Below are 16,538 nucleotides of genomic sequence, written 5' to 3'. Positions count from 1 at the left end.
AGTTGCTAAAGGATAGACCTGTATAAGGAAAACATAAAATAAACATATTTATTATGGCATGTGTGTGAGTGATGGGCTTGAACCTCAAAGATTTTGGAGAGCCTATTATTCATCTATCCGTTCATATGACTCTATGTTCAGGGTGTTGTTTTCTTTGCAAGATATATGCAAATCTTATGGCTATTTCTCCATCACTGTTCCTTAACAAAGTTGGATTTTCTTCACTGTAGAGTGTAGCAGAATGTGGACTTTGTAGAAATTATGTGTGTGTTTCTTAGGGTAGAATTTGAACTAATTTATGTAGTTTTCTGTTGCATTAATTTGTCAAAGAGGTAATAGATCACAGTAATGCTGATGTCACATTTTACAGTATTGTGGTTTCCACTATTCCTTGTAGTTATACTCACTGTCAGTAAATGTTATTTTAGATTACAGTTAGCAGTATAAATTGACTATGCCTGGTGTTACAGAACTTGAATATGTGAAAACATTTTTCTTTCTCCAACTTTTTTCACTGTGGTGCCCTCCAGATGCCTTGGTCAACAGTCCCCATCAATCTTAGCCAGCATGGCATTACTCTTGTATATACGAAAAGCACAGGGTAGGGGAAAGTTGCTGTAACGACCCTGTGACACCAAGCAGTATATGCTCCAGTCTGCAGTTCCATGGTAATTTAGCAACAGAAGCACAGGGATCTTTTTCTGGCTGCATCATAAGTTTTTTGTGTAGAAGATATATTCCTTTTGCTTTGCAATATAGGGCCATGGGTGACTACAGAATATGAAGGGAGTGGGGAATGTTTGTTAGGGTTGCTACATTAGCTATTGTTTCTGTAGTTCTTTTGAATGTGCTGCTGCCTTTGAAAAATTAAGAATCTCTAACAAAGCAGTCTACTGTTAAAACAGGTCCACAGCATATCCCAGCCCATATATTTTGCTCTATTAGGCTTTAGTTCTAGCCAAGGATTATTTTTAACAGATAGAACTGAGGTTTGCACACCCCACCCAAAGAACTATCTGTGGACAGTTGGATACCTTACATTTTTTAAGAATAGACAAAGCTGTTGAAAACAAAGGAAGGAACCATGGGTACAGGCATTACTGCTGCAAAACATAGAACCTCTCCCAACGAGTTTGAAAAGTTTTTATTGGGTGAATTTATCCAACTCTGAGCAAAAGAAAAAATACTTATAAGCTTAAGAACTTAAGGAATTTGAAATAAACAGCAAAAAGCTAAATAAGATTTTGATCTAAGAAAGTTATAAATGGATTAAGGGTCCAGATAAATTTAGAATATTGATTTTTACTATAATATTTTGAAATTAACTATAAAAAATAAACAACCTTGTGGGAAATACTTATTTTGCTTGTCCTGGCTATTGCAAGTCATAACAAAAGATAAGTGATGATTTTAGGAACTCGACACTAGAGGGGACTAAAATTTTTAAGCAGAAGAAAAAAATACAAGCCTGTTCTTGATGTCAATTAATTCTGGGACTTACAAAATGACACAAAACATTATAACACTGGAAATATTAAAGGAGATCTTTAAAGGATGGAGACAGAAATTAGTAATTACAATATCAACACTGTCAGTAATTGTGAGCCTCCCCAGGGAGACCAGACAGGAAACACGACCAGATGAGCTAATTCTACTTTACTATATGGGTACATTAACAGAATCTTGCAAGTCTGAAAATACAAATCCCTCACTGTCTCCTTACAGCCTGATCAGCTGCCCAATAGGCAGCTGTGGTCTAAGCCCTCTCTTATCTGACTGTTCCTCAGGCAACATCTCTTCACTCTGTCTCTCAAGGTCCTTTTCCTTGATCTTCTTATGCAGTGTACCAAACTCTAATCCAGCACTTTCTCTACCTGCCAGCATCTAGCCATACATTTAATAAGATAAGAAAAAATGAGATTCCTTACTTTGATAACAGCAGCCATAAAATGTGGGAAAATGTATTTATGACCAAAGTGAAAATGAGAATTTAATAAAAGCCTTCTTTGTGGTCATTGAAATGCACTCTAATATTTCTGTAAATATATCATGCAGGGGTAGCAAGATTACATAGGCATAAGAACATAAAGAAAGAACAAAAGTTTTCTGTCATCAATTTACTTTTTCTGGCTATCTGTTCCCTACATTGCATGGCAGCTATTCCCTGTAGAATATAAAAACATTAAGCTCTTAAAATGTCACTTTAAATTAAAGCCAGTATGTTTCAATTGGCTAATTTATTTATATTCTTGATGTAATTTTCAAAAGTGGGCTGACACTCAGTTTAGCTGTGCACTTCTTTTTCCATCAAGGAAATAACTGATGGGACTTTATTCAGCAGCAAGTAGATATTTTTGCTATACTTTTTTGTGGTTTAGACTACATATAGCATAGGTGTACTAGTTCATTATTTCATATTGCTTTAAAAAACTACAAAAACTTTTGTGTATGATCTTGGATTCTTTTCATTTCTCTCAATAGAAGAGAATATTGGTAGCTCATGGTTGAACTGTGGAGTCCTTGGGGTTCTCTGAGCTTGGTTGTTTTCTTGCAAATGTTTCATTACCGGCTAGGTAACATCTTCACTGCTAGCAGGGACTGGGGTTTGCTCTCTGTTTACATACAGTGGCTTGCCCTGCCAGTATTGGTGGGGGTGGGGGGTTTTCCCCTCCCCCTCTTTGGTAGTTCCTTGATTAGGGTATTGTTTACTGCTTGAAACAATACCCTAATCAAGGAACTACCAAATAGAAGGAAAAAAAGCCACACCCCACCACCACTGGCAGGGCATGCCACTGGGCAGTTTACAACAATTTAAAAAAATACAATATAAAAACATATCCTAATGGATTGTTTTCATGTATAGAAACGTCTTTTTAATAGAAATAGAAATATGGATGTGTATGATTTTGTATCTCTAAAGATAGCAGTACATGTAATTAAAGTAGTAAAATATACTCCCAAACTATGTAGAGAATATTTGCTTGGTTTTTGTCAGTCTCTTTTCTTTTCTTGTATTTTCTTCTTGTTTATGTTTGATTATCATTGCATGTATAGATAAAACTTGAAAATAATTTAGGAATAATTTATGGTTGTATATAACTTTAGAGGTTTATTTTCTGCTTTTGTCCTTTCAGTTTGAATATTATGCTCTTAGACTTTAAGTTTTTATGGACTAGAAATGCAGATACATAAAAACATAATGCAGATCTTGAATTCATCTAATACTAAGAAAATAGGTGATTAAAACAGCCCCGTCCTAAACAAAAAAAAGCACCCCTTTATGTTTATATTATGATTCGAGTTAAATACACAATGGTTCAAATTCATCACACAATATTATTCAATAATACTATTCCAGCTTACGTACAAATTTGACTTAAGGATAGACCTCAGGAATGGAACTCGTTCTTAAACTGGGGATTACCTGTATACTCCTTTTTATCTGTGCGATGTTCCTTTGATGTTAGTGAAAACTTCTTAAGGAAGTCCTATTCAAACATGGAATGTAAACACCTTGAATACTGTGTTTCAAATTACAATGAAACATGATTAAGGAGGGGTTAAATTTTCCCCAGATAAGTAATTAACTTTTAAAAATGTCTTTCACACATAGCTGTCATTGTGTAGATATTTTTAATGCAGTACAATGAACTACTGAACATAATATAATAGCAGACGTAATGTTTAATGAATCATTAGGCAACAAGCTCCTTTGTAAGATAGATTTAGTATGAAGATTGACACTCTGTTCCAGATTTTGCAAAAATAAAATATTTTGTTCTCAGGACCATCAGTTACTTTTATATATTTTACTACCTAACTGTAAAATTTTAATGTGAGCAAACTAAACATTAGTCATATGCTTTGCTGGTCATTTGCAAAAATGTGCTGAGTAGAAGCTATTAATTGAAGTTGATGATTAAGTAAGAATTTAATGGCAGAATTTATACCAAGAAGCATTACTTTTTTTTTCTTTCGCATACTATAAAATGCATTAAAACCAAGGCATATCTTTGTAAAGCCTTTTAATGTGTTCTAATAGTTCAGTAATATCAATTTCAACTGATTTTCCTCAGGATCCTCTACAAAAAAACCATTATTATTATTACTATTATTATTATTAATTATTAATTATCCTTGGAATTTGACTAAACACAGGTATCTGTTTTGCTTCTCCTTGGCTTCAAATTCCTTATGATTTGCACAATTTATGAAGCTAGAATGTTTTCTTAGTTCCAGTTTGCTTTGTGTAAAGCAAGCCATAACGATTTATAACAGTGATTTATACACTGTGAACACTGGGCACTTTGTTCATGGTCATAAAGTTTCTGCTGTTTCTTTTTACTAAATGAAATCTACCTTGAATCTACCTTGAATGCATTTTTATCAAATAATTCTGTAATTATTTTCACTAATTTTGTTTGCACCTAGCATTTAAACTTTTGGGACTTTAGAAGAAATCTGACATGGCTGTTACTCAAATATATAATTCAAAATTATTTATATAAAGGAAATATAAAAGAAAATAAAGCTAAATTTTATCTTCCCTGTTCACCTCATATTAACCACACTTAGACATATAAAGTAGCCTGAAGAATTATTTTTTTTATAAAATCATGTTTTATAAAGTGAGATACGTAATCTCTGAAAAAAGTCACTTTTGTATCATAGAAATTAAATTAATAAATGCAAGGTTTCAAAACCTATTCTTATTGACAAAATCTTCAACGAATGCCCTTCCCATTTTCTCATAATAAAATTGACCAGAAATATAATGGGATGCCATTGATACAAACAGACCACATCCAGAGTCCCACATACAAATTGGTAAATGGGTTGATTCTTGCTTGGTAGTAGTTCTTATTTAAGCAAATTCAACATATTAAAGAAATAGTTATAAACTGCAAAATTCCTCTAAAAAGTAGTACAGGGAATATATTCAACCTTAAAGATATTTGCATGTTCTGTTACCTAAGTTATTTATGTTTTATCTTTTATTTCCGAGGATATGAATGTTAGGAAGATGAGCTATTTCACAGAGACTCAAAGCCATTCAGTTCTATTCAGATTCTGTCTGAAGCTGTAGAGACTTAATGAAAAATGCCTAAACATTGTTTCAGAGACCACTGGGTTACTTTCTAGTAGTTGTTTATAAATACAAAAAAGCCTTAAAGCTGTTAAAACTCATAGCCAAATGGTTGAGTGGAACTGTCTTCTTTGATAAATGTTTAACAAGTGCGATACAGCAAAGTGTTTATCATTTTAGGCAGAACTAATTAATCAGTTTCAAACATATATAAGTCTGCAGTGAGAGGCTAACATAAACTCCAGTAGCTGACATGATTCTTTAATCCATATTTTATTTAACTTTACTATTCACATTCCTATATCAAGTACTTTTTAATTTTAGAATGAAATTGTAACCCAATATAGTACATCATTTTGAAGTAGATTAAATACAGTTCTATTGTCTGTATCTCTTCTACAATTTAGCATTGCTTATTTTAAAAAATACTTTAAATCCAATGCTGTTTGGATCTAACTGAATACATATTCACGTTCTTCCATTAAATTTTGGATCTATTCTAATGGAGATGTTGGGATTCTGAACCTGGGGATATTTGCATACAAAATATATAATCTATAACAGTTTAATGGATGCTTTCTTCAGTTTAGTTCCTCCTACAATGGCAGGTTATAAATCATAATTCAATCTGTGGATTGGATCCAGATACTTCCTGGTGGCTGCCTACTTCAAGGAATAATTTCCACTATTTCCTTCTTTCCCCTCCATTGCTGGTACTACCTTGTACACAGTTCTGGAGCACTCCACAGTTCATCAAAACATTTTAAGGAGTATAAATGTCTCTTGATGGGAAGGCAATCAGCAGAAATCACCTCTCCTTCTCTGCTCTCCAATTTGTTCAGTTTCATTCCACAAGTGCTTGATCCAGTTCAATAATCATGTAGCAGTTTGAACTACAGTCTCTTTATATGTCTATTAGTATGGACATTATTATGCTAATGCAATCCTATTTGTTTTTGCTTTGGTAGTAAAAAATAGATTATGTTAGAGCTTGTTTTCTTTATTTTAATAAATATACAAAATATTATTAATATATTGCAAATCCTTGTATTAAATACAGCATGTGTCATTACAATATATGCTAATGATTATTACTAAAAACTACAATCCTATATAATTAAAGGAAAGTTTTTAGAAACAGAGAGCACACTGTATTTTAATGATGTATTTCTTTAATCTGAAATTACTATTTTCAGGTACAGCTGAAAACCAGCTTTTCAAGTCAGTACATAATTCGTACCCAGCCCACAAATGCATGCCTGTCCACACTTGAATGTGCAGCTATTGCCCTTGCCATCATGGAAAAAAATGATGTTATTAAAGAGGTACGTAATTTTAAAGTCATGTACTCTGCTAATGGAATAGCCAAATGCAAGCAATGTGTTTTTTTTAAAAAAGACTGTTTTATTGGCCAGAGTTCAAATTTTTTCACTCCATCTTTTTTTAAAACTCCTAATTAAGAGTTGTAATGTATTAATTTTAGAAAATCTGGGAGAAGGAAATAGCATTCTCCTAAGTTTCTTTCTCTACCTTGCATATTCTTGCATATAATTAATCTTGCCACTCTTCTTCATATGCTTCATCCCATTCCTATGACACAGCTTCTAAAAGCTTCTCTTTCAACAATATGTATTGTTCCAATATGGCACAAAGCATGTAAAATCAATTTACTTGATTTTCACTGATAACTTTGTTAGCTAAGTAAGTGGGGCGGGGGGGGGGGTAGTAATGAAGTAAAGGAGACTTTGAAAATATTTTGAAGAAAGAATCAGTGATATGTTTTTATACCAAGCATATGATATTAATATCTTCATATTAACATGCTTTTGATTAATTGGTTTTTGTTGCATAACTTGTCACTAGGGTAGTCCTTGGCTTACATCCATCATTCAGCGACCATTCAAAGTTATGACGGCACTGAAAAAAGGATGTATGACCGGTCCCCAAAGTTCCAGCCATGGGTACCCAGCTCATGATTACAATGTTGCAGGGAGCCACAGTCACGTGATCACCATTTGTGATCTGCCCATTCCCCACCCTCCTGAAGCACCCCCATGTTCCTTACCTGGGACTCCCACTGCTTCCCTTTAATGCCCCATGTGTCTTGGGGTTACGATGGCAACCGGGTCTGCCAGGATTGCTGTCGCTAAGCGATGCAGTCACATGATGTTGTGCTTTACAACCACATTGCTTAGCAATGGCAATCTCACTCCCAATTTCCATTGTAACCTGGGGACTACCTGTATTCCATAGTTGCATTATACAGGTGGTCTTTCGTTAACAACCACTCATTCAGTGACCATTTGAAGTTACTATGGTGCTGAACGAGTGGTGGTTACAATCGGTCCTCAAAGTTCCAGCTGTCCCAGCACCCCCACAGTCACATGATCGCAATCTGGGCACTTGGGAACCAGCTCACACGTATGACGGTTGCAGTGTCTCGCATCACATGATTGGCAGAGAAGGTTGCTAGTTGCTCAGGTAAGACTCCCCCACCCACACACTCTCCCCCAGCCCCTCTGTGCTCATGCCTCCCTGGCCACTTGTGCACCCTCCCTGGCCACTCACATGCCCTCTCCCACCTGGCAGCAGCAACCCCAAGCCTCGACACGCTTGCACCTTGTCTCCCCAGCCACCCACACACTCCCTCGCTCCCTCTCCCACCCAGCAGTAGCTGCTACTGCTTCCTTGAATACATTGCATAGTTGTTATTTGACCATATATCTGTGGGACATTGCCAAGTTCAGTTTTGCAGAAGTACGTTTTTTTTCTCCATGTACAACATTAGTTTGACAGATTTCTGTACCTGAATCTCCAGTTGAGCAGGTATAAGAGGAAAATGGCAGCCCGCCCAGGTAAACCAAACAGGAAACACAACTAGATGAGCTAATTCTACTTTATTATTAGGCTACATTAATAGAATCTTGTGAGTCTGAAAGTACATATATCCCATTGTCCCTATTTACTGCCTGATCAGTTAGGGCAAATCCTTTCTAAGTTTCTTTCTCTGCCCATTACTCAGTTGCAGGCTCCTCTCCCTTTGAGCTCATTGTTCCCTAGGCAGCCTCTCTTCCTCCGTCTTCCAAGGTCATTCTCACATTCCATTACAGGAGAAGAGAAAGGAAGGAGGTATAAGATTTGCAAGTATGTTGCAACAGCCTAATCTTGTTTCTTTACTCAGAAATAAGTCCCTTTCACTTGCCAAGCCTTCCAAAAAATTGTATCTGAAATTGCAATGTCCTTCTCTGTCTCTTTTGCTTTTCCAATTAATCACCCCTTTCTTTTATCTCCTTTCCTTCTCTCTGCTATTTTAGTGCCATTGATTCCTCTCCTATCTCACAGCTGTGACTGCAGTTCCTTGTGCAGCTGCTGCTTAACCAACAATTATGACAGGACTTAGAAACTAGTCCTCTCATAATGTATGTGCAAGTAGAGTCTGTGAGGGGAAACAAAAAAAGAAAAGAAAAACATATAGCTTGCCTCTACTATGTAATAAGAAAATCAATATGTGAGCTTTGTAAAGGAATCTATTTGGATATTTATTGAAATTGCAACATATATCCCACTTGTAGCTTGGAATATTTGTTCCTTCACCCAGCCACACTCAGTTTTGAGGCTTAGTAAAAGCAAAATTGACTGACCTGAATGGCTACGGCTCTTTGTCAAAGAACAGTAGATGATTCTTGATTTGAGGATGACATTTGGAATAAGATGCAAGGACAAAAGTGTAACAAACTTTTTATAGGTAATAGCTCATGTTTGTGATCAGGAAGGGAAAGAAGTAGAAAGAGTAGGTGATAACTAGGATGGGAAGGTGGTCAACAATTCTGTGTCCTACCACCACCTTTCCAATATCAGCTAATTAATCTTTCCTAAAGTGAAAAATTGAAAATTTTTCAATTTTTTTCCCATGTACAGTATTAATTTAAGGTTGACAGATTTCTGCAGCTGAATCTCCAGTTGAGCAGGTATAAGAGGAAGATGTCAGCCCTCCCAGGTAAACTAGGCAGGAAACACAACCAGATGAGGTAATTCTACTTTATTGTTGGGCTACATTAATAGAATCTTTCAAGTCTGAAAGTACAGATCTCCCACCTAAGTTGAAAAATTGGCAGCCAGTTTGGTCTAGTGGTTAAGGCACCAGACCAGAAAGCAGGAAACTGGGTTCTACTCCTGCCTTAGGCATGAAAGCCAGCTGGGTGACTTTAAGCCAGTCACTCTCTCTCAGCCCAACTCATCTCACAGGGTTGTCGTCGTGGGGAAAATAGGAGGAGGAAGGAATATTACGTTCGCTGCCTTGAGTTATTTATAAAAATAATAAAGATGGGATAAAAAAAATCTAAATCTAGATTCTAAAAATGGATCTCAGGTCCCATTATATGATGACACCTCACCCTCTGTAATGATTAAATTGGTTGTCTCATTATTGCTGAGGCAATTGACAATGGTCAAAACTTGTTGCTTTACCTTCAAATTGATCTCAAAAATACTGTGAGGAAAATCCACATCACACACGATCATGAAAAATGGTACATGAAAAAATGAAATACTTTAGAGGATATAAAATGTGAAGAGTGGGTTATTTTGCTGTGTGTATAATTTGGAGTTATTGACAGTTTTTCCTACTTTTACCTCCTGGTACCCCTGGATCTATTTGTAATCTACCATTTTTCAATCTATCCTGTTAACCAAATTTGCACTTGCTACCATTGTTTGAAATGAATTATGAAGATAGCCATTGTTTCACATTAGGTCTCTGGCAAGGTCTGTCTGCAAAATGGAATTAATATGTAATATTATAGAACACAGAAAGTATGTCTTCCATCTCCCCTCCTTTACAGTCGGATAAGTGTTTTAGACATATATTGTAATCTATTTACCTATTAAATAATCTAGTAATTATCTTTCATTGTGTGTGTGCAGGCATGTTTATATACATGAAATATACAATAACCAGATTTGTTATAAATACATTAAACAGTGCAGTAGCATCACTAGCAAGCTCTGAAATATTATAAAACTCTCATATCTTATTTCAATCAAGTGATTAATAGTCCTATGTGCAAAATCATTATTTCACAAGTTATTTTTCAAACAGACCTAAGCAAACCTGGTAATCAGCTTGAAGATTTAAAAGTATCTGTAAACCCACCCCCAATTACTTAATGTACATACATTTTGTATCAAAACGTTGACCATAGGGGTTATTTCAATCTACTAAACAGCTCAAAATTGTCAAATGCCATTACAAGAATTTGGCACATGACATCCCTAGTGGTTAAGTTTATTCTACTAGGTCAAAGAAGAACAATAAGACATTAACCTTTGTTTTGCAAGAGATCCCACTGCTTTGTGATGGAAAACTCTGCCAAAATATTAAAATGCCTTCCATATACTTTGCCTTTTGGACATATCACTTGAAGTGGCTGTTAGCTTTTCCAGAAATCCCCAAAAAGAAGATTTGTGATATAAAGCTTACTCCTTATTGCACACATTTAGACTAAATAGGCTGAAAAAGCTTTATAAAATTCTTTAAATATATTGGAATCTAGGTAATATGCAGAAAAACATAGGTTTATCAAATGTGTATAGCAAAAAAACTATGGCTATCTTTGAATTTTTGGAAGATGTTTCTATCATGCCATAATGAAACTTGAAAAGTTATATTTGATGCTTGCACATGTTACTTTTTAAATTGTGTACACACCCAAAATCATGGTAAGTAGGAGCACCTAGCTAATCTGGTCTGGGCTTGAAAGCTAAGCAGGACCAGGCATATTTAGATGGGAGCCCAGTAGGACTATATACTATACTGGGAAGGTGAAAAATATCCCAAAAGGATATAATGGCAAGCAATTTCTGTTACACTCCCCAAAAAACTACATGTATGTGTCATGAAGTCACTGGGAATCAAGGTCAACTTAGATAAGACTTCTCTTTTACAAATCCAAAAAAGTTATCCATGAACCAACTTGGACAAAGGCTAATAGTAGCAATTGAGGAAGAATAAGACAATACCCAATGACAAAAAATGCAAACAAAAAAAAAAAAGCACCCCTTTATGTTTATATTACAAAAACTTTCTCAAGACATTAATAATTCCATCTTGGTAATTGCTTTGGATTTCAGTTTGCCTTAGTCAAATCTAAAAAAAAATATTAGCATTATAAATGTGTTTTTATCTCAAAAGAAAGCTTCCTGAATCTTGAATTTTCATCAATCAGATCTCAGCCTTGGACATTTTTTCATTACATTTGTATAGAATTTGATGTGGGGACGGTGATTTTCAAAAGTATCTTCCTTCCACTTCTTTTGTTGTTATTATTATTGAAACATAACAAAGAAAAAGTAATACAGCCAAACTACTTTGATCATTCCACCTATCTGTCTACCCATCCATCCATACACACACCAACATTATATACACTATCACACGCTATCACACCCATATCCACCCATACACACACTAACACACTATGAAAATAGTGACTAATGTAAATTAAAAATTAAGAAAAAAAGAACAAAATCCATATAATATAAAACTAGTCAAAGCTTTAATATCTTTATTACCTAGATCATGTAGAAATATATTGTTCAATTTACTCATTTTTAGAATATAAAAAGATTTCACAAATTAATAAAGAATACATCTCTTGAATCTACTCTTTAACTTCAGGAGTGTAACTTTCTAGCTAAGGAAATTAATCTTTTTCTCTTTGCTGAACCCCAGACTTGATAGAACCAGAGTTCTTTATAAAATGCCAAATTCAATCCTTTTTCAGTCATCAAATCCAGAAATCATCATTTCCCTTTTATCTATTTTCAGCAAAAAGTCCATAAAGGATTTCCAGTCTTTTATAGAAGTATTTATTGTTTTGTCCCTGTCCAAACAGGTTGTTTTGCCATTTCTGCCATTTTCACAATCCATTCCTCCATTGTGGGTGTTTCAGTATTTCTCCATTGTTGTACATATAACAATCTTGCTGCAGTCATCATATATAAAATCAGTCTTCCATGAGCCTTTTCTAATTGGCTATCCATAAGTCCTAATAAAAAAAGTTCTGGCTTTTTCTCAATATTAATCTTTAAAATTCTTTGTAAATCAGTGTATGTATTTGTATCCAGAATATTTTTGGCTTTTTCACAAGTCTACCATGCATGGTAAAATGTCCCTTCCTGTTTTTCACATTTCCAACATTGATTTGAAGTACCTTTATACGTCTTATATAATTTTTCTCGAGTCATATACCAAAGGTACATCATTTTACAAAAATTCTCTCTTAAATTGTAACACAATGTGAATGTCATCCTATTTAGCCACATTCTCTCCCATTTCTTCATCTGTATATTATAACCAAAATTCATGGCACGTTTTATCATGCAATCCTTAACCTGTTCCTCCTCCATTTCAAATCTGAGTCGGTCACTCAGGCCCCAGTCATCTCCCATATAGACTATTGCAATGCGTTCTACATAGGGCTACCCTTGAAAAGTATCCGGAAGCTTCAGCTGGTTCAAAACGTAGCCGCACATGCAATTTTAGGTGCCCCAAGGATGGCACATGTTACACCTTTGCTATGTGAGCTGTATTGGGTCCCAGTTTTCTTCTGGGTCCAATTCAAGGTGTTGGTTATCACCTTTAACGCCCTACACGGCATGGGACCGGGTTACCTGAGGGACCATCTCACCCCCATTATATCCACCCGTCCCACCCAGTCAGGCAGGGAGGGTATGCTGCGGACCCCGTCAAAGAAAGAATGTCAACTGGCAGGGTCCCAAAAGAGAGCCTTCTCTACCATGGTCCCTGCCCTATGGAATACTCTCCCCCCAGAGGTGAGGCAGGCTCCAACTCTCTTGTCCTTCCGGAAAGCAGTCAAGACCTGGCTCTGCCAACTGGCATGGGACAGAAAAAAGGGCAACCCACCCTGGGGGTGGCTAGCACCTTGAAGATGCTCCCATATGTTAACATCTTACTGACCATCAACATCTTGGAAGATATTATTTGTGTATGGGTTTGATTTTTATTCTATTTTTACTGTATTTTATATTGTTTTTCTTGTATTTTAATATTTATTGCTGTTTTATTGTGAACTGCCCAGAGTCACTTTTTGTGAGATGGGCAGTATCCTAAATTTGAAATATAAATAAACAAACAAACAAATAAATAAAAGTTTATACATTTTTGCAATCACGTGTTCATCAGTTCAGTTTCAAATTCCATCTTATGTTGCTCAATTCCAGTTCTTTTTATCTATATTAAATCTTTCTCTTAAATGTGCATATGAAAACCATTGAAAACTAAATCCGTCTGCATTCAGTTGTTCTCTTGGCTTCATCTTAATTTCTCCATCTCCCCTGTATTGACAAATCTTGATATGTTAACCATTTCTCTTTGCCGACTGTTTCTTTTCTATAAAATGCTCCTGTGCTGAGACCAATAAAGGTATTTTGGGGCCCAGCCTGGGATTGTATTTATTTATTCTTAATATGACACTTCTTACACAATGATTTTTGAAATCTACATTATCTTAAACTTTGTTGTACCATAAAGTCCATACCAATCAAATCTCAGGTTATGTGCTTCTCATTCTTACATTCTTTTATTTCTCAGCAACACCCACTTTTTCATCCAAACCAAGTAGCAGGCTGCAAAATATAATTTAAAGTCAGGCAATCCTAATCCTCCTCTTTCTTCTGCATCTTGAAGAATTTTATATTTAACCCTTGGTTTCTTATCTTGCCATATAAATCTGGATATATCTTTTCGCCATTGCTTAAAAAGTGCATCATTTTTCAAAATATATTTTGTCTGAAATAAAAACATCATTCTAGGTAATACATTCATTTTCACCACAGAAATTCTTCCAAACAATGATAATTGTACCTTTTCGTATCTTAGTAAGTCCTTCTTGATTTCATTCCACACCTTGACATAATTATTTGAAATAATGTACAATTCATATTAGTCATGGTAATACCCAGATATTTTACTTTTTTCTCTATCTGGAAACCAGTTTTTAACCACCAACTCTTTCTGATCTTCCATCTTTAAATTCTTTGTTAACCTCTTCGTTTTTTCCTTGTTAACTTTAAATCTAGCTAATGCACCAAATTCTTTTACCATTTTTAGTGATCTGGGTTGATCTTTAAAAAAAAGAAAGAAAGAAAGAACTTCCATATTATTGCCAGGGAAACTACATGATGTGACGTTGGGTCAGCAGAAGTTGAGCTCAACTCAGGGGAATCTTTACTCTCTTATCTCTTCTTATACTGTTTATGAAGGCATTTTTGGACCTTCAGGATTTATAATTATGTCATATGCAATGGAAAAAAGTATATCCTTCCTATATTTAGCATTATTGAAAATGGATTTATGTGAGACTAGGCTGAAGCTGCCATAACCTAAAGATGAAGCAGGCTAAGCAGAGAGGACAAAAGCCAGGAATCTTATCTATGAGATCCCTTCAGGGAGGTAGATAAGGAAGCAAGTCGTTAAGGAAAATTAAGGAAAAAAACAAAGGACCTGAACCAGAAAGAGGAAGTTGGGCCTGAGCACATGGAGGCCCTCACCCCAATCCCATCAACTTGTCCTTTTGGGGATAAAAGGGGTCCCAAAGCCTGCCCACTCTGAGTCGTCTGAGTCATCTTGGTCATCTGAGTCATCCAGACTTGGCAGCTTCAGTCCCTCTAGCTAGTGCCTGGCAGCCTAGTTGGGAAGGATGTGGGTAAGTGTGTGTGTGTATGAGGAAGAGCAAATGTACCTTGCAACCAGTAAAGTTTTGCTGTTACTTTAAATTCACTGGGTCTCCGTGTATTACAAAGAACCTCTTGTGCCTCAGTGTTCGATTAGAAGTGATTTGTGTGTATCCCTAATTATTTCTCCGCTGTTGACCAGGGCTATGTGTCTGTCTGCTCCAGCCGCACCTATCTGGAAACCCAGGTAGAAAACAAGGGGGGCTGACAAGATCTGCCTGCCTCAACAGGCTGTGAGTGTGTGAGTGAATGACCATAAGCCGAACCTGGGAGCAGCGTGTGTAACATTTGTAGTACTGGAATACGTTTTGTATACAGTACATTACAAACAACTTCTAATTTAAATATTTCCCCTTAATTTACTATTTCTAGTCTATTTAGCAAGAAATAATAGGTTGAGCTAAGCTCATTCTTAGTAGTGACTTACTACTAAGCAGTTCAGTGTGTAGACCAACAGAGTGTGAGACTGAGATTGCAACTGCTTTTAAAATCATGCTTAAAAATTGTTCACTAACTTTTTAGAACCAGGGATATATTCTATAGTCTCAAGCAAATTTATTTATGAGATTAATATCACTTCCCAGTAAATATGCTCAGAGGTTATGCAGCTACAGGCCTATGTAACTTATACCTATCTGTAAGTTTTCTTTTTTTCTTTCTTTCTTCTCAGACTGTACTCCGTCCTCTTCAAGCTCTTTGTGCTTTCCAGATCCAGCATGGTGCCCAGGTCCATCACAGCAAGGAACATCTTCTTAAGAATGGTTTATATGACAAACCAATGCCAAAAAATAAACGCAAGCTCAGGAGAATGGAACTTTTAGTGAATAATGTTAAAATTTAGGAGTGCCATATAGATTTAGTATTAAAGATTTGTATTCCTTTTAGCTAATGAAGTGGAGTTGATTATAGGTTTCATCCAAATAATCATCTCCTAAAATGAAAAAAATTCATGTGGCTCTCTGCCCATTGTTCAAGGATGATACAAAAACAAAATGCCTGGGAAGCTTTGTTGTATACCATCCAGAGTCGCCTGTGGTGAGATGGGCAGCTATATAAATTGATTTAATAAATAAATAAATTTCTGCTTGCATTTTTCAAGACAATGATAATGATAAAGATGCAGCAAGAAAGAATATACCATTTCTTTCTTTTTTATTTTTATTTTTTTGCTTTGACTTTAAAGAGTAATAATGAAACCATAATTTGAATTTTTCCCCTTAATTTCTTATTAAAGTGGACATATGTAATATAAATATTGATGTGGCAGGTGTATATTGGTACTGTAAGTCATGGAAATCTTTGTAGACACAAAAATCCAGAATACCTGCTTTCTTAACTTAAATAACAGTTAACAACTTGTTTTGAAATAAGTGTATTTTGGGGCCTAGGTTTCCTGTATCATTAAAGCCTGGCAAAAAACAGACATTTTAATCTTAAAACAGTAAGCAAAAAAAGAATATGGGACATCCTGCTTTTTCTATGAGACTACTAACAGACCATGGCAACTGAATACATGAAAGCACAAACTTTTATAGACATAGCTTGCTGGATTATGGTGATTACATTCTATTTTTTTCTTGGTGGCATTGTTTTGTTTATGTCAGAAGATTATATTTTTATATAGATAGTACATTTTTATCCATGTTCAGGACTGTTGTAACATAAATTAAAAATTAAGAAGATGAAAAATAATGTCTTG

General features: G+C 35.3%; 1 protein-coding gene across 3 annotated transcripts in view; it reads left to right on the top strand.

Annotated features, from left to right (window-relative positions):
- DTWD2 (DTW motif tRNA-uridine aminocarboxypropyltransferase 2) overlaps positions 1 to 16,531 on the top strand; it is a 105,488-nt gene extending 88,957 nt beyond the window's left edge. For 2 of the 3 annotated variants that reach the window (XM_007434093.4, XM_088129914.1), the window contains exons 5-6: positions 6,283 to 6,411; positions 15,510 to 16,531. In XM_007434093.4, coding sequence (XP_007434155.2) covers positions 6,283 to 6,411; positions 15,510 to 15,680 — 300 coding nt within the window. In that variant the 3' untranslated portion in view covers positions 15,681 to 16,531. Of the gene's footprint in view, positions 1 to 6,282; positions 6,412 to 9,004 lie in introns of all 3 variants that reach the window. The other variant, XM_088129915.1, reaches the window with a different exon arrangement.
- Positions 16,532 to 16,538: the final 7 nt, after the last annotated feature.

The sequence above is a fragment of the Python bivittatus genome, unplaced genomic scaffold, assembly GCF_059951505.1.
Source record: "Python bivittatus isolate LINGU-HERP-01145 unplaced genomic scaffold, Pbiv_v1 ctg000850_np1212, whole genome shotgun sequence".
NCBI classification, from domain to species: domain Eukaryota; kingdom Metazoa; phylum Chordata; class Lepidosauria; order Squamata; family Pythonidae; genus Python; species Python bivittatus.
Note: the sequence above shows the minus strand (reverse complement) of the source record. Positions and strands in the feature narration are given on the sequence as shown.